Source organism: Papio anubis, chromosome 7, assembly GCF_008728515.1.
Source record: "Papio anubis isolate 15944 chromosome 7, Panubis1.0, whole genome shotgun sequence".
Lineage (NCBI taxonomy): Eukaryota > Metazoa > Chordata > Mammalia > Primates > Cercopithecidae > Papio > Papio anubis.
Genome location: NC_044982.1, coordinates 87,894,445 through 87,916,110, shown reverse-complemented (window position 1 = coordinate 87,916,110; position 21,666 = coordinate 87,894,445). Strand labels below are relative to the sequence as shown.

General features: G+C 42.8%; 1 protein-coding gene across 5 annotated transcripts in view; it reads left to right on the top strand.

The window, feature by feature from the left end:
* LRRK1 (leucine rich repeat kinase 1) overlaps positions 1-21,666 on the top strand; it is a 149,787-nt gene that overhangs the window by 70,064 nt on the left and 58,057 nt on the right. For all 5 annotated transcript variants that reach the window (XM_031668292.1, XM_009211002.4, XM_017960966.3 and 2 more), the window contains 3 exons: positions 428-607; positions 1,047-1,195; positions 21,059-21,285. In XM_031668292.1, coding sequence (XP_031524152.1) covers positions 428-607; positions 1,047-1,195; positions 21,059-21,285 — 556 coding nt within the window. The remainder of the gene's footprint in view (positions 1-427; positions 608-1,046; positions 1,196-21,058; positions 21,286-21,666) is intronic.

Here is a 21,666-nt window from a genome sequence, read left to right as displayed (position 1 = left end):
ATGTTGCTGGGGTTTGGTATGCAGATTATTTTGTCACCTGGGTAATAAGCATAGTACCCAATAGGTAGTTTTTAAATCTTCACCCTTTTTCCTCCTTCTGCCCTCAAGTAGTTCCCAGTGTCTGTTGTTCCCTTCTTTGTGTCCATGTTCATTCAATGTTTAGCTTCCCCTTATAAGTGATAACATGCAGTATTTGGTTTTCTGTTCCTGTGTTAGTTCACTTAGGATAATCACTTCCAACTCCATCCATGTTACTGCAAAGGACATGATCTCATTCTTTTTTATGGCTGTATAGTATTCCATGGTGCAAATGTACCACATTTTATTTGACCAGTCCATTGTTACTAATGATCTAAGAGAAGAGCAGAGTGGGAGCAAGTAGCACCCTTCAGTGGTACTTTCCCTTTGTCCTGCCATCTCCTGCCAGGTCCCTGCAGTCCCCAGCGGCTGCTGAACTGGATGCTGGCCTTGGCTTGCCAACAAGGGCACCTGGGGGTTGTGAAGCTCCTGGTCCTGACGCACGGGGCTGACCCAGAGAGCTACGCTGTCAGGAAGAATGAGTTCCCAGTCATCGTGCGCTTGCCCCTGTATGCGGCCATCAAGTCAGGTGGGTTTCCCCACTACCCCGAGTCAACCCTGACCATGCAAACCATCTCAGCCTCCAGATGTGGGACTGTGTCTTTATTCTCACTCTTGGCTCTCAAATTACCTCTGTGAGGAGACTTTTGCAATTCCTGTTCTGTGTTTCTTTTTCAAAATATCTGCACCCTTCCTCATTTCCCCCTTACTTGCCCCCGCAAGGGAATTTCAGTGACAGAGACTGACTGTGTCTAATGGGACTGTTGTATGAGGCGCTCCAAAGGGCAAAGCCCCACAGAAATTCTCCTACTAACGGGAACTTGATGCATCAAGAGAAGTAAATAGAGAAGTCCAACCAGCACAAGTACCTTTTCAGTTTCCATTCCACATATCAGAGTCTGCCCTTCCAACAACTATGACACTTTCTGTACCTGCATGCCTTTAGCTTTCTGGTTTTGTTCCTTTAGGGAATGAAGACATTGCAATATTCCTGCTTCGGCATGGGGCCTATTTCTGTTCCTACATCTTACTGGATAGTCCTGACCCCAGCAAACATCTGCTGAGAAAGTATTTCATTGAAGCCAGTGCCTTGCCCAGCAGTTATCCGGGAAAAACAGTGAGTAGTCACTGCCTGTAGAGTGTATTTAGTTCCTTTTGTATTGCTGTAACAGAATCCCACCGACTGGATAATTTATAATAAACAGAAATATATTTGGCTTACAGTTCTGGAGACTGAGAAGTCCAAGAGCATAGTGCTGGTGTCTGGTGAGGGCCTTTATGCTGTGGTATCCCATGGCAAAAGTGCTGGTATCTGGTGAGGGCCTTCATGCAGTCGTATCCCATGACAGAAGGTGAAGAGCAAGAGACCAACAGACTGAGAGGGAAGAACTCACTTTTATACCAACCCACCCTCAAAATAACATAACAACATTAATCCATTTATGACGGTGGGGCCTTCTTGGCCTAATCGCCTCTTAATGGTCCCACCCCTTAATATCTTCACAACAGCAATTACATTTCATCATGAGTTTTGAAGGGGACATCTGGGCTTCATCCCCCTCCCAAAGTTTTTTTGTTTGTTTTTGTTTTTGTTTTCGTGATTTTTTCAAAAATTGATTAAAGATATCATGTTTAACATATTTCTTTTTTAAATTTTTAGGTGTTAAATTTTAAATTTACTAAAGTTATATATGATTGTTATAACAAGTGATCACAATTGAGAGTGGTAATAAAAATTATGAATCTTCTGCCCTTGAAGTAAATAATTTAACAACCTGGTAGGGATCGTTTCACATCCTTCTATATGCAATGCTATACAAACATTTATAAACCTATATAGGTTTTAGTTTTAATTTCCCATTTTGATAACAAAAATAGTATTGCATTATTTACATTATCTTCAACTTGGCTTTTTAAATGTAGTACTCTATCATAAACTTCCTCTAGATCAGTTAGTGTAGCTACAACTCATTCTTTTAGGTACATTCTTTAAATACATAGAGTCAATGTAGCTTAGTTGACATAGCTCTCCTCCTATTGGTGAACATTTGAATATTTCTTTTTTTTTTTTTCCTCTTGTGATATAGCCTTATTTGCTATGGTATGTTTGCCTATGTAGAGCACAGTCCTAAAAGTGGACTGCTTTGGAAACACTGCCCACAAACATTCTGGTGATTCACACTTTCACCAACAACATATGGGATTCTCTGTCTCCACACCTCAGCCAGCATTAGGCATCCTGGAGCCTATTAATTTTCATCAGTGTGATAGGCAAAAATAATATCACCTTATTTTAATTTCCATGTTATAGTATTAATCTGCATTCCCTTTATGTGAACTGCCTGTTAATGTTGGTTGATTATTTTTTCTAAAGGATTGTTTGTCTTTTTTTCTTTCTCACTTTGGAGGGTTTTTTTTTTTTTTTTTTGAACATTAGAGATTTTTAAGACTTTGTTTATCATAAATGTTGCCAATATTTTTCCCAATCCATTATTTTTCTTTTTTTGTTATCTTTTGTGATAGCAAAGATAAAATAATACATAATTCAATATGTTCATCTTTTCCTTTCTGGTATGTGGTTATGCAAGAAGGCCACTTTCTCTCTAATTTTATTTCAGTATTCTCCTGGAGTTCCTTGTAATGTTTTCATTCATTTACTTTTTACATTTTAAGCTTTAACCTTTCTGGTATTTATTTGTGTGTATTGTATGAGGGAAGTGGCAGAGGGTGGAGGTGGCTAACTTTTATCTCTTCCAGATAACCAGTTACTCTAGCACAATTTTTAAAATAAAGTTTTCTTTTTCCTGTGAATTGAAATGTCACCATTGGCATTTTCCCCAGTACCTATATCTGTATACATTTTGGGATTCTCAGTACTGGTTCACTGGCCTATTAATCTGTTTCTGGCAAATGTCATATTGTTTTGATTATAGGCACTGCATTTAAGTCTTACAATCTGTTAATGCAAGTTTTCTGTTCATTTGTTTTTTCCAAAGATATCTTGACTGGACTATTATCAGACATTTGTTTTTCTATTTTGCTCATTTCCCATAGTGACTCTATTTTGTAGCTTTTATGTTCTTTAGTGAGATATTTTTCCTTTCTTCCTAAAAGTCCTGGACCTGTCTTGTCTATTTGTGACTTTTTTATTGTTTTTGCTACCATATTAATGAACTATCTATATATTTATATAACTCTTTTCCATTTCTATTCCAACCTGATATTACTGGTATGGAGAAAATTTGTTTTGTTTATTTCTATTTTATCCAATTCCTTTTCCATATTCTCTTGTTCACTCTAATGTAGTTTTTACTAGAATTCCTTAATGCTTTTGGATATATGATCACATATTCTGCAATTTCAAAACAAGTTTATCTCTTCTAATATTTATACAACTTATTATTCCATGTCTTATTGTGTATCTTTAGCAATTTCAAAAGTTGAATAATCGTGATTCTAGCAGTTATATCTATCTTATTCCTGATTTTAAAGGTCTTGGTGTCACTAGTTTATGAGCATTTGCTCTAGACAGTTAGCAAATAGGTTCTTGTTATATTTAGGTAGTTTCCATGTATTCATTTTTGCTTTGAGTTTTTATTAGGAAACATTGCTGAATTTTTCAAATCCCTTTTTGCAGCAATTAGTGTATTCATATAGCTTTTCTACTTTAATTTATTAATTGAATAAATGATTATGATAGATGTTGACTCAACCTTGAACTCCTACTATAAATGCTAATTGTCTTTTTTTAACTGCTGGATTTGATCTGTTGATATTTTATTTACAGTTTCTGCATCTGTGTTTACAGGTGAATTGATCTATAATTTTCTATTTTTAATGTTTTTATGTGGTTTTATATAAGACAATGCTAGCTTTACAAAATAACCTGGGGAACTTCCCATCTTATTATTGTCTGGAGAAGTCTCATAGGAATTATTTACTGTTAATGGTTAATTAGATTAAGTAGATCTTTATTTTCTGATTGCTTTTGAAGTCATTTGTCAATTCACACTGTCTGCTTTCCCTTATGTGCAAATCAGGAAATTATATTTTGGTAGAAAATTATCCATTTCCTTTAGGTTTTTTAATTTGCCATCATAATGTTGCATTGACATTTTTCTTATTCTTTTCTTCTATATCTATACTTATATTACTCTTTTCATTTATACTGTTGAACTATTTTACTTTTTCTCTTTCAAACTTAATCAAATCAGCCAGAGATTTATGTTAAAACACAAGGAACTGTCAAGGAACGTGATAGATTTTTTTAATTACTTGCTTTATTTGTTATTTCATTAATTTTCACTTCTGTCTGTATTAAAACCTTCTTCATATGGTTGTTTTGGGGTTTTTTGTTTTTGTTTATTTTTGTTTTTGTTCTTTGAGATGGAGTTTCGCTCTTGTCACCCAGGCTGGCGTGCAATGGCATGGTCTCAGCTCACTGTAACCTCCGTCTCCCAGGTCCAAGCAATTCCCCTGCCCCATACCTGGCTTCTGGCTTTATGACTCATCGATACCTATTTTGGTTATATCAAATGGCCACCTTAATCCTGTTGATGTCTCTATCCTTGAAATTGAGTTTGTTTTCTCTTCATGTGGCCACTTTGCCCTCTTTTTCTTTGTGTCAACCTTCCATAAGTTTTCCCAGATATTTATGTTCAGGTTTTTGTCTGTCTCTTTACCGTAGGTATATTTCTTGTAAACAGCATTTGGGTTTTAATCTCATCTGAGTGTGTTGCTTTTGAAAGAGGAATCCACCCACTTCATATCTGTGTAGAACCTGTCCTATTAGTATATATTTTTCCATCTCTTTAATTTATTACTATTTCCTTTTTGTCCTTCCCTTATTCCTGCTGGTTTCCTAGTTTCTAAAGAATACTGATATTGTACTTTCTGTATATTTCTACCTTTCATTCCTTGGTTGGTTTTCTCAGTTATAAAACAGGGTTAACAATAGTCCTCACCATGGAGGGCAGCTGTGCACTTAGCACAGGCCCTGGCATATAATAAGTGCTCAATAAATATTAGTTATATTGCTCTTGGCCTCACATCACCAAAGGAAATAATGATCATCTAACCCTTACATCTATGTAGTGCTTGTTATTTTTCCAAGCACTTTCTTATCTTATTAGGTCCTCATAAGACCTCAGTAAGAACTGCAGGGAATAGTGTCTGTTTTACAGATGAAATTATTGAGGTACAAAGACATTATGTTATTTGTCCAAGGATGAGTACTGATGCTTAGACTCCCGAACGCAGGGCTTTCCCCAGTTCTCAGTTCCTGAACTATACCGCCTAGGTTTCACATAGACTAATGATTCTCTGCACATCAGAATCCCTGGGAACTTTTAAAAATCTGGATGCTCAGACCACATCCTACACTGATTAAATCCGAATCTGTGGGGTGACACCTGGCATGAGGAGTTTTAAAAATTCTCCAGATGATTCCAATGTGCACCCAAGGTCAAGAGCCAGTGACTCTGATTTTCTTGGTGTAAGGGTAAAAGCAGAAATGGCTGTTGTCTTCTACCTGTGATCTTTTCTGTGAGGTAACTGTTCTTACACATGCCAAGGTTGGCATAGAGCATGGAGGATGTGATTACTGCATTTTGTGAATGACAAGACAAGGGAAAGGCAATGTTGCTTTTCCTCTCATTGGCTCTGTTGCGTGGAATCAGAAGAGGAAATGAAATTTCAGCACAACCTGAGTCACAAGGACCCCTTGAGCTTCCCCAAAGCAGATGGTATTTTTAGCATTCAAGTGAATTTCAAAAGCAAGTACTTTGGAGTGGGTGTACCTGGCTGCCCCATCATCTCCAACCTGCAACAGCACATTCCTTCTGTGCTGCTGGCAGAAGAGAGGAGAGAGGGGTCCAGGCAGAGGGTTCCAGCAGTCAGGAAGGATGACTCAGGAGCCAGAGGTAAGTGCTCCTACCTTCCTAGGTATCCAGTGGGATTAAACTGAGAGTTTGGGTTGGTTCAGAATATTACACAAGGGTAGGCATTAAAAGGGTGCTTCACTGACATGGTACATGGCCTGAAAACTCCTTTGGCACTGCTGGCACTTGTGGCTGTGACCTTGTTGAAGTAACAATTCCGTCAGGGCACACGTGACGGAGGTTGTTGCTCCAGCCCTGGTACAACAAGCAGTCATGGGCCACACGATGATGTCTTAGGGAGATCATGCATGTGCCGTCGTGTTTTTTGTGTGGTTGAGCTCTGCTTAACCCACCAGCTGGTCAGTATTTTTTAATGTAATTTGCTACCTGCGTGGAAGCCACAGCCGGTCCAGGTACAGCAGCCCCTCTGCATGTTTCTGGGTCAAGCATAGCCCGAATCAACCTCTGCCAGCAAAGGGAGAAAGTGCACAGAAACCCACGTTTGTTTTCCATTGGCGGTGGCTGGCTGCTTGGGTTTTGTTGGTGTTTGGTTGAAGAAGGTTCCAGAGGCCACACTGTATGGTCTGGACTGCTGGAACACACTCTTTAAGGAACAAAAGTGAAGTAAAGTCAGACTTGGCCACGCTGTTTGCCTGGCTGGGCAGTGCTCCTCTTAAAGCTGCTGAAGTTTTGCCTGAACGTCTAATAAGACGGCCTGCGTTCGTGGTGAACATCGTGTCAATGTTTAGCTGTGTTGCCATAAGAAATAGCTTAATGCTTTGATGTTGTCACATCCAGAAAGGAAAAAGAAAACTCAGAAATGCCAGGAAAAGCCTAATCAGATCCCAGAATAACCACGATGTTCGTTCCTGTTCAGCAGTTAGAGAGCCAGGCTGAGGGCTCACTGGGGCTGTTTTAAATGTGGGAAGTAGACCAGACCTGAAATTAACTTTCAAACAACCCAACGGGGAAATTATTAATTTCCTTTTAAAAGTCTCTAATGATTTCAAATCTGGCAGCTAACCTAAAGAGAGAGGGACATTTATTATTACTTTTTGGATCAGTTCCGCCTTATGTAGCTTACAAGTTCCTGGTGCCCCACCCTTCATGTCTGCGTGTCAGTGCCTGAGCGCAAGCAGCCCAGCTGTACATCCTCAGAGTTAAGGCAGGCGCTTTACTGGGGCCATGCAAGCTGCTGATGGAGGCAGCTGAGCCACGGCTGCGTGCTCATTAGAGTGCCTGATGGCCGGGGGCTGGTGGCCTTTCCTGAGGCCTCTGGGGAACATCCCTGTCTTAAGTAGGACCTCACATTTGGTGCAGAGGGTGTTATTCCAGAGTTTTGTGCATTGCAGAGCACTTCCGCACACGACACCACTGCCCTGGTGCCACATACCCTCCTCTTAGCAGGCGGTGCTACTATAGGACCAGACATGGGCACTGGCATTCCCAGAATTCAGCCTGGCCCAGCAAGGCCCCCATGGTAAGAGCCAGTGCTGGGGCATGGACCCTGACTCCTCTTGGCCTGGCCTTTTCAACAATTGCTTGTGTGAACAGAAGAGGGTGCCCCTTCCCTACCCTCTGAGAATCACGAAAGCAAACCCTGGACTGTTCCCAGCATCCTTCCACCAGTTCCACTTTTCTTGTGCCCTGGTGAGCAGTTCAGTCCATTGTCCCACACATGCCCATTTTCTCTAGGTTCCAAATACTGAAGCTTCCCCTGTCCTCTTCCTCGTCCATATGCTTTCCCTGTGGAACAGGAGACAAATGTAATGCTATCCATGTGTATGTTAGTGTTTTGTAGAGCTCGAAAATGGGTAGCCAGGGGTCACATGGCAGAATAGTGAATGGGAACAGCACATGGCTTTTCAGTCCAGTGTTCATGCTGTCCTGCTGGATTTTAAGACATCCTACAAAGCAGCCAGCATATCAATCACTTGTATTTAGATAACAACAGAGAAAAATGATTAAGCTAGACAGGCAGAAATAGAAAAACTATTATTTGAACTTAAGTGACAAACTAGAAGACGTAATGAGAAAAGAATAAGAAAGAGAATAAGAGTAAGAAACATTATCCAAGGCTGTGAGAACTGTTGGATATCAGTACAGAGATTTAGGTTCATTACGATGCAAATGGATTCTAGACAAGTTAACGTTAAGCTTTGAAAACTCATCAGAATATGCATATCTATAGATATGATTATTAATATAATATCTATAGATCTTATATCTATAGATACATATATATTTAAAAGCATGTTTATCCCAGTTTTAAGAGGGAAATGATTGCCTTTCAATTTCTAAACATATATGAAGATATATGATCAGAAATAACATGAACATTAAAGCAAAATTATTTATACTAAAACATAATTTTAAAAAGAAAAGACATGGAAAATAATTCAGAAAAAATAACTGACAAACAGTTAAATCCAAAGCAGATCACTGATGCAATTCCATGTCAGTTGATGATTGAATTTAATTTAGCCAAAGTTTATAGATCACTTGCTAGATGCTTGGGACTCAGCAGTGATGGCTAGACTCTTGCCCTGGCTTTCACATTGCTCACAGATTCCACTAAGTAAAAATTTGAGAAAAATGAACAGTTAATTTACATGTAAGAAAACACTGGCAGTAAATCGTGGCATGGAAACATATACAACATTACTGGCAATTACAGAAATTCAAATTAAAACAACTTGCAAGTACTGTCACACACCTATTAAACTAGCAAAAATAAATATACACACTGAGTAAGACATTTGGCAGAGCAGTAGAGCAACGGACACACCAATGTCTTGCTGCTGGCACTGTGAATTGGTTCCATATGTGTGGAAAGTAATTGGCATCATGTGGCAAAAGCTATAAACCTCTTTTCTCCCAGTGAACTGTTCTGAATTCAGTATTTCCTTTCTGAAGAATACCTCTAGGACATAATTCAAATGAAATCAATAGTGATCGCCACAAACATGGTCAAAGCACTGCTATTTGTGATAAGAAGACATGGGGGAAAGAAACCAACATGTCTGCTAAGTGTGGTGGCTCATGCCTATAATCCTAGCACATTGGGAGGTCGAGGTGGTGGATCACCTGAGGATAGGAGTTTGAGACCAGCCTGGCCAACATGGTGAAACCCCCGTCTCTACTAAAAATACAAACATTAGCTGGGTGTGGTGGTGCATGGCTATAATCCCAGCTACTATGGGACTGAGACAGGAGAATCACTTGAAAGCAGGAGGCAGGGTTGCAGTGAGCTGAGATAGTGCCATTGCACTTCAGCCTGGATGACAGAACAAGACTCTGTCTCAAAATAGAAAGAAAGAAAGAAAGAAAGAAAGAAAGAAAGAAAGAAAGAAAGAAAGAAAGAAAGAAAGAAAGAAAGAAAGAAAGAAAGAAAGAAAGAAAGAAAAAGAAAGAAAGAAAGAAAGAAAGGAGGGAGGAGGAGGGAGGAGGAGGAGGGAGGGAGGAGGGAGGGAGGAGGGAGGAGGGAAGGGAAGGAAGGAAGGAAGGAAGGAAGGAAGAAGTAAAGGAAGGAAGGAAGGAAGGAGAAGGAAAGAAAGAAGAAAGAAAGAGAAAAAGAAAGGAAGCCAACACACTGGTGGTGCAGCTATACCCATCCATGCCAGCACCTCAAGAAGCAGACCACACGCCACAGGTAAAGCTGAAGCCTGCTCTCCTGCACCCCAGCACACTTGCTGCTTCTTTTGACTCCAGGACACTTGCAGATCCCCACACACACTCTTTTCAGGAAGGCCTCTCAACTTCTCAGGCTTAGTCATCACTCTTTCCAACCCCAGCCTCTATGCCTGCAGCCCCTGTCAGTTTTATTCGTGCTAATTAAAACAAAGTTTGGGGTTATCTGTTTGGGTGACATTCTTCTTTAATCAATTTCTCCACATGACTGGAAGCCTCCTCAAAGCAGAAACCTTGGCCAATTTTACTCACCCTGTGTTTTCCTCTCGGTGTAGGGCTTGGAACAGAATGGATAGGTGAGTAGGCAGAAAATGCATGGGTAGGTGGGTGTGTGGATGGATGGATAGATGGATAGTTGCATGGATAGATAGATGGGTCAGTGGATGGTTGCACGGATGGATAGGAGGATGGTAGATGGATGAATGGATAGATTGATGGATAGATAGATGGGTGGGTAGATGGGTGGTTTGATGGTTACATGGTTGCATGGATGGATGGATGAATGGATGGATAGATAGATGGGTGGGTAGATGGGTAGGTGGATGATTGCATGGTTGCATGGATGAACAGGTGGGTGGGTGGATAGGTGGATGGGTGAATGAATGGGTGGATGGTTGAAATTTTTGTATGCAATATCTTCCCTTCTGTTTACATAGGGCCTCATAGCTTTAAAAAAGTACTTTGCCAAAATATTGTATTTTAATCTCTTATACAGCCTGTGAGGTGGAAGTTTTGTCTTTATTTACAAGTTGAGAAAACTGAGGGTTCTCTCAAAAGCAAGTTAAGTATCTTAGTTAACTGCAGACACCATATTTTTATTTCTTGCATTTTTTTCCCCTCTCTCAAATTGCTATTGGCAAAATTCCTAAGTTGGAACTAGTGACAGGAGATTTCTTGTAAGTTTCCTATTTTTAAAAGGAATGACTGAAATAATACAGAAAAACGTACAATGTTGCTTTTTGTTTAAAAAACCTCTGTACCTATTTTTTAAGAATTTTAGCAAAGAAAAAGTGATGCATTTTACTAAACACATCTTTTGGCATTCACTTGCTTAAAAGAGGAGCTCTGTTTCCCTTTCTCTGACAGAGTGTGCTGTGCTTCTCCCTAAATTACTGCAGTGCTGTTGTCTTTGTGTAGACTCTACCTGGCCAGAGAACTTAAATCTCTGAGTTTAGTTGTAGCTGATTAAATATTTTGTTGCAGTTTTTTATCCAGGTACCTACATGTAATTGGGCTGGAATTTTAACGGCCCTTGCAAAGTAACTGGTTTTGACTCATAAAATGAAACGAGTCCTGTATTAAGGAACCACTTACATAACATAGGGACTATTTGTTATTTGAAATATTTAAGTGGGAAAAAATTATATTGAATTAGGAGCCTTTGGGAGTTGATTCTTTATATTCCGTGTTTGTTTCATACAATGTTCGCTTTTTCTCGGATTGTGTCTCTGATAATTTTTATTTGGGTAAGTAAATCTTACATTTCTACTTCCAGATTGTTTGCCTAGAGTCTGGACTTGTAGCCACAGATTGTTACAATGACTGTTTAATACAGATTGTTACATGTTGATTGTTTAATACAGAATGTTACATGTTGACTGTTTAATATATGATCAGAAGTGTATATTGTAAGCTATTTTTGTGCTTAGGTTTCTCACTTATCTGGTTTCTATGGTAATATTTCCTTTCTTTGTTTAAACATATTGGCAGCTAACCACTAATTCTGATATTTACAATATTTTTAATAGACATGCTATTGTCAAAACTGACTTCATTGTTTTCTCTCATTTAGTCTTTTATTTAAGTGGGTAAGCCCCTCTTAGATTAGAAGGAAACTGTCCCCCCATTTTCTTGTCTCTCCTTTCCCTACTCCCTGTGGTAGTTATTCTCAAGTCCTTTCTGAAATTTTCCATTTACACCATAGAGTCCTCACAGGCTTTCCCCAAATTTAATGGCTGATTTTTCTGTCATTGTCATTTCCTTTTAAAATTACATTTCTAATCTATTTATCTCAACAGGAATGCTTTTGGCTTTCTAAGAGTCTGTTCCTTGCCTTTCCTTTTGTAATCTGTGTGATTGTGACCATAATCTGTGTCAATGGAATGTCCAGACCTCCCCTCTCTTCCCTTCAGATAGGAATTACCATCTGAATTCCTAGACCTGCTGTAACAAAGCACCCAAAACCGGGTGCTTAACACAACATAAATTTATTCTCTCACACTCCTGGAGGCCAGTAGTTCATGGTCAAGGTGTTGAAAGGGTCAGCTTCTCCTGGAAGCTCTGAGGCAGGGTCTTTCCCTGCCCCTTTCAGCTGCTGGGGACTACTGGTGGTGCCTGATGCTCCTCGGCTTGTGGCCACATCTCTCCAGTCATCTGCTAACTTCTCCCTGTGTCTTCACATCGTCTTCCCATTGTCTGCCTCTATGTTCAAATTTCTCCTTTTTCATAAGAACACCAGTCATATTGGATGATAGCCCCCACAATAACCTCATTTTGGCTAGATGACCTCTGTTTTTGATTAAAGTCACATTCCGTGGTACAGGACTTTAGGACTTCAGTGTATCTTTTTGGAGGGATACACTGCAACCCATCACACCATCCTTGCCGCCTTCGCTTCATTGCCCTTGGCCTGGATCCACCTGCCATGGGCCACCTTAGACACCAGGTAGACGGACAGTCAAGGTACAGTGTCCTTCTCATCCTCCCGTTTTAAATGCCTCCTTTCTCCTTAAGAGCTTGTCTCCACCAGAGTGCAGGAACTTGAGAAGTAGGTGTTTAGAAAACCCACAATGAGTATTTCTCCTGGGAGCAGAGATGAGGCACAGTTTGTCTTGGTTCTGTTTTGGCCTTTACATGCACAAGGACGCTGGGACAGAGCTGCTGTCTCCAGTGTTGCCGATTCTCTGTCACTGAATCCCTGTTACTGAGGGCCCCTTCTGATGGTCTGGGTTCCCAGGGGACATCTGTAGCCTTGAAATTTACCTTCAGCTTGTGGGCATCAGTCCACAGACCCTCTCTGCAGCCATCATCTCTTCTCTACTGTAATCATTGGCGTCATGCAGATAACCTGGGATGAGCCTTCAGATGTCATTTCTGGGCCTGCTGCTCTGAGCATCTTTGTTTTCAGAGCTTCTTTTGGCATGTTCTCCAGGCCTTTGAGTGAGTCTCTTCATTTCAGATTAGGCTCATTGATTTTGCAGCTCCTTTGGTTGTTCAGTTGTTCTTGTTGTTACTTCTGCGTATCAGAATGTGGCTCTTGTCTTACTGGCTGGTTCAACAAGAAGGCACCATCCCAGGAATCTTTGCTTCACTGCAGAAAGAAAGACTTGGGGTTTGTATGGGCCAAGAATTGACAAGTTCAAGAACTTTCTGTGTATTTCCCCCCATTGTAATATGTGTGTCTTCATTGAATAGATACCTATTACTTGCCTTTTATTGTGGCGTGCCCTTTTGTCACTGAGCCATAGTCTGTGCTCTGAAAGGATCTACAGTTTCTAGGGAGGAAGATTCTTACTCATGAGCCAAAAGCAAAATACTGACCAACTGACAGGAACAAGGAGCTGGAGACATGAGAAGAGCTATGGATTCTGCTTTGTGGGTTCAGTGAGACCTAGTAAGTAGCTAACATTACAACTTCAGTCTGGCAAAGCTGCTCTTGACCCCACAGAATCATACAGGGGCACACCTGTGTACATACGTCACCGGGAGCAGGAGTCCTTTTCTGAGTCTGCACTGGGCTGGGGTGCCAGCCACATCTGCTGAGGCTCAAACCAGGCTAAAAGCTTTGTAGATGCCAACTCTTCACTAAACAATTTTTTTCTTCAACTCATAGGTTTGCACTGATATAAAAACATAAGAGATGTCATTGTGGGGCAGTGCTTCATTCACTGTGGCAATTTTATGGCTAACATCTCCAGGAAGCATCATGTAAAGGTGTCTAGTACCCTCCTGAATAGCAGCTTCCATCACCGGATGAGGAGGCCCTTCTTACACATCAGTCTAGAATGAACCAGTTGCCCTTAAATACACCTAATCCTTCTTGAAAGCCACCCAAGTCACTGCCACTGCCATGAAGAACAAGTTTCTGAAATCATAGGACTGCGCCTTCTGGAGAAAGTGGTACTTCCTTTTACTTGGACTGAGATTTAAAGGGCTCATGCTTGAAAAACCAACATGAACACATCCTCCCTCTCTCTGTGATAGAGTGGGTGGAGCTTAACCACGGCTGTGTTGAATTGTTGGCTTCTCCTTAACCAGCTGTCATTGATTTTGTAGTTTAGCCTTCATGGATAGGATTATATAATTGCTGGCTTTGCTGTCTCGGAATCTTGTTTATTGTGATTCTGCCCGGACTAAACACAAATAAATAATGAGGACTAATGAGGGCTCCAGGGCTGGAAGAGCTAGGTTTTAATGTCAAGTGTATGAACATCTTTTTATTTATTTATTTTTTATTTTGAGATGGAATCTGGCTCTGTCACCCAGGTTGGAGTGCAGTGGTGCAATCTCAGCTCACTGCAACTTCCACCTCCCGGGTTCAAGTGATTCTTCCGCCTCAGCTGCGCAAGCAACTGGGACTACAGGTGTGCACCACCACACCCAGTTAATTTTTCATATTTTTAGTAGAGACAGGGCTTCACCATGTTGTCCAGGCTGGTCTTGAACTCCTGACCTCAAGTGATCTGCCTGCCTCGGCCTCCCAAAGTGCTAGGATTACAGGCATGAGCCACCGCACCCAGCCCTGGACATCTTTTCTAACTGTGCATTTTTTCTCATTTCTCTCTGCCACTTTGTGGACACCTGGGCACCCTGTAATGTCTGTGCTTAAAAAAGAAAATAACTTTTGTAAATCAGTTTTCAGACTAGCCCCAGACCAGATTTTTCAATGTCCATCCAGCCCAGAAACCATTTCCAAGCATGTCTATTTTCCAAGTGTCAACATTTTTGCAGACTTCTGCTTTTTACCACTTCCCTCCCAGCTTGAGTTTATCAGATGTCCTGCAGAAACACAGTGGGTATATGCCTAGAAAGAGCTCCGGGAACTGGCGACATATGCTTTCTCCTCTTTCTCATGTTGAGGGGAATCAGTGGTACACACAGCCACTTATTTCTTATTGATGATTTTCTTCTGATAAAGCAATACCCCCAGAGGAAGCACAGGAGGTTTCCCTACAAGTGTTCTTCTTGGCTGGGTGGTCAGCATCACGTGCTGTTTGACACCATGAAGGTCAGGAAACCTTTGAGTTAGGGCAGCCAGATGGGCACACATACACAACCATGCACACCCTGCACAAAGACATGCCCACCGCCCCACACACATGTAGACACGCCCCTTCCCTCTGAATCATAAGCTACTTGAGTGTCAGTTCTGTCTGCAGCCTCTGCATCTTCATATCCACCCCAGTGCCTGGCAGAAAGGTTTACACACAGCAATACTCAAGAAAGTGTTGCTGAACGTACGGACACAAGTTCAAGACAGCATCCCTGTTATAGCATAGTAACATGTGCACTTGTTCAGGGGAGGATGGGGATCCCTGACCTGGGGCTTGCAGCAGGAATGGGATTTGGATGAGAGGGAGGGGACTGTGAATTCCAGGAGAGAGTAAATGGAGTAGGGCGCAGAGGTGGAAAGGGTTGTGTTTCTCCTTCATCATGCTCACAGCACACAGTGTGAACAGAGACCAGCCTCATCTGCAGAATCTCGGCCGCTTTACTGACCTCACACTACTACCACTGCTTTTTACCACTTCCTTCCTGGCTTGAGTTTATTGGATATCAGTCCTGCAGAAACGCGTGGGCATAAGCCTAGAAAGAGCTCTGGGAACAGGCATCATCTGCTTTCTCCAAGAGGAGAAAGGAGGTCCACTCTAAGAGGTGTATGCAAAGGCCTTCTGTATTAGTCTGTTTTTACACTGCTGATAAAGACATACTTGAGACTGGGCAATTTATAAAGAAAAAGAGGTTTAATGGACTCACAGTTCCACATGGCTGGGGAGGCCTCACAATCATGGCAGAAGGTGAAAGGCACATCATGAGAGCCAAGGGAAAGGAGCTTCCCCTTATAAAACCATCAGATCCCCTGAGACTTGTTCACTATCACGAGAACAGTATGGGGGAAACCGCCCCATGATTTAATTATCTTCCACCAGGTGCCCCCCACAACACGTAGGAATTATGGGAGCTACCCATAATTCTCTATCTCATTCAAGATGACATTTGGGTGGGGACACAACCAAACCATATCACCCTCTTAGCTCCAGGCCCAGCCCCCCTTGTACTTCCCACGTTGACCTCCCATCTTGGCCCCTTTGGTCACCATGATAACTCACATTCCAATAAGGAGGCAGGGGAGGTCTGCAGCCCCAGAGCACCCCAGCAGCCCCTTGAGCACATAGGCCAGTCAGTTACCAACAGCAAGGCTACACCCTTGTAGCCCCCAAAGCCTTCCTACAAATGTCAATGTTGGGCCTACTTTGTGAGCCCTGCAGTTTATTTATGAACATGCAGTTTCTGCACTTCGATTGGTAACTTTTCCTTGGCCTTGAATTCCCCTGCTCTGGGAGTGTGCCCCCTCCCCTAATTTCTTTTATCTAGAATAAATTAACCCCACAAATCATTGCCCGCAGGAAGGCAAAGGGCATCACTATAAATCAGAGGCTGCTCTGGGTGGGCAGGGAGAAGCTATGAAAGGCAGGAAGACATAAAGTTGAAAAAGTGGGTTGGAGCCAACTGGGGGGCTGTGAGGCTGCAAAGGAAGGACTTTGGATGTTCTGCTAAAGGCTGAGTGGGCTAGGGAAAGCTGAAAGGTCTTGAGCAGACTTATATTTCAGGATGATTGATCTGGTAAGAAGTGCACAGAGTGGATTGCTTGCAAGTCTTGGTGACTTGAATCTCTTCAGCTCACAAACACTGATTTAGTTTCTGCTGCATAGTGGGTATGAGGTTGAGCTGCAGAGGCAGCCAGGCAGGGCTCTGTACTGTGGAGTGTACAGTCCGGGTTCTGGTTGGCCATGCTGTCTGCCACAGCAAAAGAAATGTGGGCTGAGTCAGTGCCACACAGATCAGTGGGGAGGTTAACACATGGGATCTCAAGCTGGACAGAGCCTAAGGAAGTGCTCACCTCCACTGTGACTTGCTCAGAGTTCACGTGGAGTTAGTTAAGCAGCCTGAGGCCGAGCCCCTGCTCCTTCTGCAGTTCAGGGCTCCAGCCCCAGCTCAGGGGATGTGGAAGAGGTGTTGAGAGGGAGGCTGCCATTGTAAGGACAGCCACACCTAAGCCCTTCCCCAAGGGATTTGTACTGTAATTGGGTCATGTTATAGTAATACTTCGATTATTTCCTGTTGTTTTGTTTATTTTATGATGGTCCTCAGAGTTTTATTTAAAGATTTTCAATAGACACTTAAGATGTGTTGTCAAAACCAAAACCATAACCAGCCTCCTCTGCATCTTGCCTTTGGCTGCCATTTCATTTTGGGTACAAACCATTCAATATTGAATGACCATAACGGCCATGCAGAGTGAGTGGAGAGGGTTGGATTGCAATCTTAACACCTTTATTCCATGTTCAGCTGTCTGGCCCTTGCCCCTGAGACCTGGGTATGTCTCTGTGAATCCAGGAAGGAGAAGCATACAGGCCCTGTGGAACCTTTTTTGACTTGGCATTGCAAAGTCCACATGGTGACCTTCCTGTCAGCCTGTTGCTGGGTTGACAGTCATGCTTATCCAAAGACTCCTCACTGGAAGGCCACTGTACTTTGCAAGATGACCACCAGAAAATATATTGGGACCAGAATTGACCTAGGCATCATCTAATCCAAGTCACTTATTTAATAGATTAAAACCAATGATAATGGAATGAAGAGTGATACAATCGTGAATTGTGGATTATGGAAAGATTAGGAAAAAACCCACTTTGCTGTGTTGAATTGGAGGCATCGGAATGCACTCATGTTAAATACAGAGCTGTGTCCCATCAATGGGCTGAGAAGCAGTGACAGTCCAGCAGTGATGAACACACCTCACACCCAGATCTTGGTTTCTAAATACCAATTTTTGCTAAAGGGAATCAAGGTCTGGGCTTAGAAAGTACAAGAGGAGACTGGAAGATCTTATTTTGCCAGGAAGCAAGGAGGTACCCCAAAACTGATAACTATATGTCACAGGAACACAAGGGGCATTCTCTCACCCAAAATGGAGTTCCCCAGACAAATTGGGGATGACTTGGGCATCAAAAAATAATGATACTTGGGAAAAAAAGAATCCATGTGTCCATAGTGATACTTAAAGAGGTGAGGAGGCAATGCTTTTCTGTACAGAAGAATGCCAGGTAATACATGTAGAAGGAAAGGTAGCTTTAGCAAAACTTCCTCTTTGCAACCACCATTGTACTAATTGATTCAGGCCAGGATCAGCAAGGGATGCTAAACCCACTGGGCAAAAGGATGTAGAAACACAAAATAGTCACATAATCTCAGAATATCACCCCACAGATTGTTTACTAATCACAAAGGGTGTAATGTTAACCTTTACAAAGGAGGGACTGACAGACACCACCTTAACCAAGAGACCAAACAGGGCACCACCTGTAGCAGGAATACCTGACATCAGGTGCTCCGGGTGGGATTCGGTGGGAACCACTCAACTGGACTCTAAGGTTGTTGCCCAAAATAGCTAACTTTAATCTAAACTTTGGGAAAAAATTGAGTAAATTCAGATTATGTGATATTCTACAAGACAGGCAGTGAAACACACCAGCATCTGCCCCCTGATGAAGAGGCTAAAAGTTCTAGGACTTAATGCCAGTCAGATGGATGATTCCTTCTAGTCAAATTGTTTTAGTTTTGTTTTGTTTTGATTTATTATTTTAATGCACATTAAAATTTAAGTTTCTATATTTGGAAAATTCTTTTAAAAAAAAGGCATTAAAAGGTGTGGAGACTCTTTTAGATAAAAGAAAAGTAAAGTAACATGACAATGTAACGCAGTGTGGGATTGCAATGTCATGCAATTGTGATGGGATCCCGGATCAGGACACAAAATAGTTATAAACCACATTTCTGGGATAGTTGAGAATATTTGAACATGGGCTGTGAACTTAATATCGTATTGATGTTACACTTATTGAAAATGATAATTATATGGCTGTCATGTATAAAAATATTATTATTATTCAGGGATACATGCTGAAGTATTTACGGGTGAAGCAGCACGATAATCATTTACTGGCAAATGATTCATCAAAATATAAAAAGCGTGTGTATTTGTGTGGAGAGAGAGAAGCAAAAGCCAATGTGACAGCGTTTTAACAATCAGTGAGTCGAGGTGGAGAGTGCACTGTGACCTAGTGCAACTTTTCTGAAGTTTAAAATTTTTTCAAAATAAAAAAATGTAGGGAGTAAAACAGTAGCAATGAAACAGGCCCAGGGCAAGTGAGTGACTTGTCTAAAAAAATCAATTCAGAATCTACTCTCCTGACCTTAGATCCAGTGCTGCCCGTCCGTTTTCATCTATGTGAACAGAGAGAGAGAGCGCGCGACAGAGGGAGAGGGAGAGAGAGAGAGAGAGAGAGAGAGAGAGCGAGAGCGCAAGCGCGACAGAGTCCCTCATTCTCCTGGTTCAAAGACGGGAGCTTTGAGAGGGTGTAGACCCACTCTTTCCAAACTCCTGGAGGTGGCGAAGGGGGATCTAAAGACAGGCGCTCATCGCCATCTAGTGGCCAAATAAGGATGCCTGTCAACTGCCGCCAATTTTTGAGAGGAATTTATCCCACATTGTTGGGACCTTTCCTGCAGCCTCTGCTTGTTACATTTTCCTATTTGCGAAGCAGTAATTTTTGTTTATATTTCTGCTCCTCTAATTTTCCAATACGGATTTCCAGTTGCTTCGAAGAAACAGACCCAAAAGCAGATTTCCTCTCCCCCGAAACCTGACTGAGCCCAATATTCTTCGATAATCAAGAAGAAAGAGAAAAGTCCCGCTCCGATATATTTCACCAGGTCCCTTTGACCACCTCATGCCAGCAAACCGCTGGCCCTTCTGACTCCCTCTTGTGGAAATAAAGGAAGACCAATGAGAAATGAGAAGAGCAAAGGCAATTTATCTAGCAGGACTTCAACAGCAAGGGCGTCAGCCACCATCACTTGCATTAGGCAGAGACCCACAGGCTGGCAGAGGAGTGGGAGCTTTCTAGTGCGTCCTGCCTGGAGGCTGTTGGCGTGGGGAAGCTGGGGGGCACGCTGCAGGTTGGGCATCCTATGGGATTGGTAGGGGAGCAAAGTTGGCTCTCTCGGGTTGGTCCTAAATGGAAAGTGAGGACAAAAATTAGAGAATCTGTCAGTTATTAACCAAGTCCTGGCTATTTTAGACTGACTTTTACGGAAATGATGGTTTAGCTTCCTGAGTTGTTACTAGAGATAAGAAGTGGCTCATGCCTGTAACTGCAGCACTTTGGGAGGCTAAGGTGGGTGGATTGCCTGAGGTCAGGAGTTCGAGACCAGCCTGAGTCTGACCAACATGGTGAAACACTGTCTCTACTAAAAATACAAAAATTAGCCATGAGTGGTGGTGCATGCCCGCAGTCCCAGCTACTGAGGAGGCTGAGGCAGGAGAATTGCTTGAACCCGGGAAGCAGAGGTTGCAGTGAGCCGAGATCTCACCACTGCACTCTAGTCAGGGCAACAGAACAAGACTCCATCTCAAAAAAAAAAAAAAAAAAGGAAGAAGCAGCAGCAGCAGCTGGCTTCTTGCACCTCTGTCTTACAGGAGACTGGCTTCCTGGGCTATTTACTATCAATAAAGAGGTTGGTTTCCTAGGCAGATCACTGTAGGTTGTGGGTCAGAGTTCTATTTTGTATATATTGTGTGGCCATTGTCTGTTTGTGTATCAGGCTCACTCTGGAAGCAGCCCGTCCACCAAGCACCCTGGTGCGGTGCAGGCAGCTGCAGGCGGCAGCTCCTCTAATCACAGGAAAGGGAGCCTTGAAGGGAGGTCAGAGACTTGGGTTTGGGGGTTCAGCTTTATTCTCCAGTCTGGGGGAGGCGCCTGTAAGCTTCAGTGGTCTCCTCTATACGTGAGCAATTTCTGCTGCGCTTCCTCCCTCCCCGTGAGCCGCCTCTTAAGGGGTGGCACTGAGCCCACGCCCACCAGCTCCCTCTGGAGGTTGGAGGGTGACTTGCAGGAGCTGTGCACAGATTGCCTGTAAGATGCAGGTGCAGATGGGAACAAGTAGCTGTTCTGCGCCCAATACCATGGCAGGTACTGGAGGCCGAGAAGGACATGTGCAGGCCTCTTGGGACCCCGGCTGGAGCAGGCACACAGACGTGCACTTGCATTAACCCTTGCTTTATTCCAAGCCCATGTGGGCCCTGAACTCACCCTCCACATGTTCTTTTCCCTTCTCTCCACCACCAGGCGCTTCGTGTGAAATGGTCCCATCTCAGATTGCCCTGGGTAGACCTAGACTGGCTCATAGACATCTCCTGCCAGATCACGGAGCTCGACCTTTCTGCCAACTGCCTGGCGACCCTCCCCTCGGTTATCCCCTGGGGCCTCATCAACCTCCGGAAGCTGAACCTCTCGGACAACCACCTGGGGGAGCTGCCTGGCGTGCAGTCATCGGATGAAATCATCTGTTCCAGGTGGCTCCCCGCAGTGTGAACGGAGCTGTGTGTGACCCCACCGTCACCGTTGTGCTCCTGCACATGCTCCCGGGTTGTATTTTGTGGTTTGGGGGGGAAAATGTTCTGGCTAAAATAGGAGGAGTTTTGCCTGCCCTTCAGCAAGCCTCCTTTTCAGGTTAAAACAGAGGTTTAGAGAGATCATTTGTCTGGCCCAAGTTTACACAGCTCACCTGCGGATGTGCAAATGTTTCCCTGAGATGCTCCTCTCGGTCCTGCCCAGGAATCAGATGAGGGCAGCCAAACCTTCCCATGCTGGTGGATGCAATGGGGCTCTGAGGCACCAGCTTTTACTCTACCTTCCAGGGAAAGTGGAAAGGGCCTCAGAGAAAAGGTTAACTC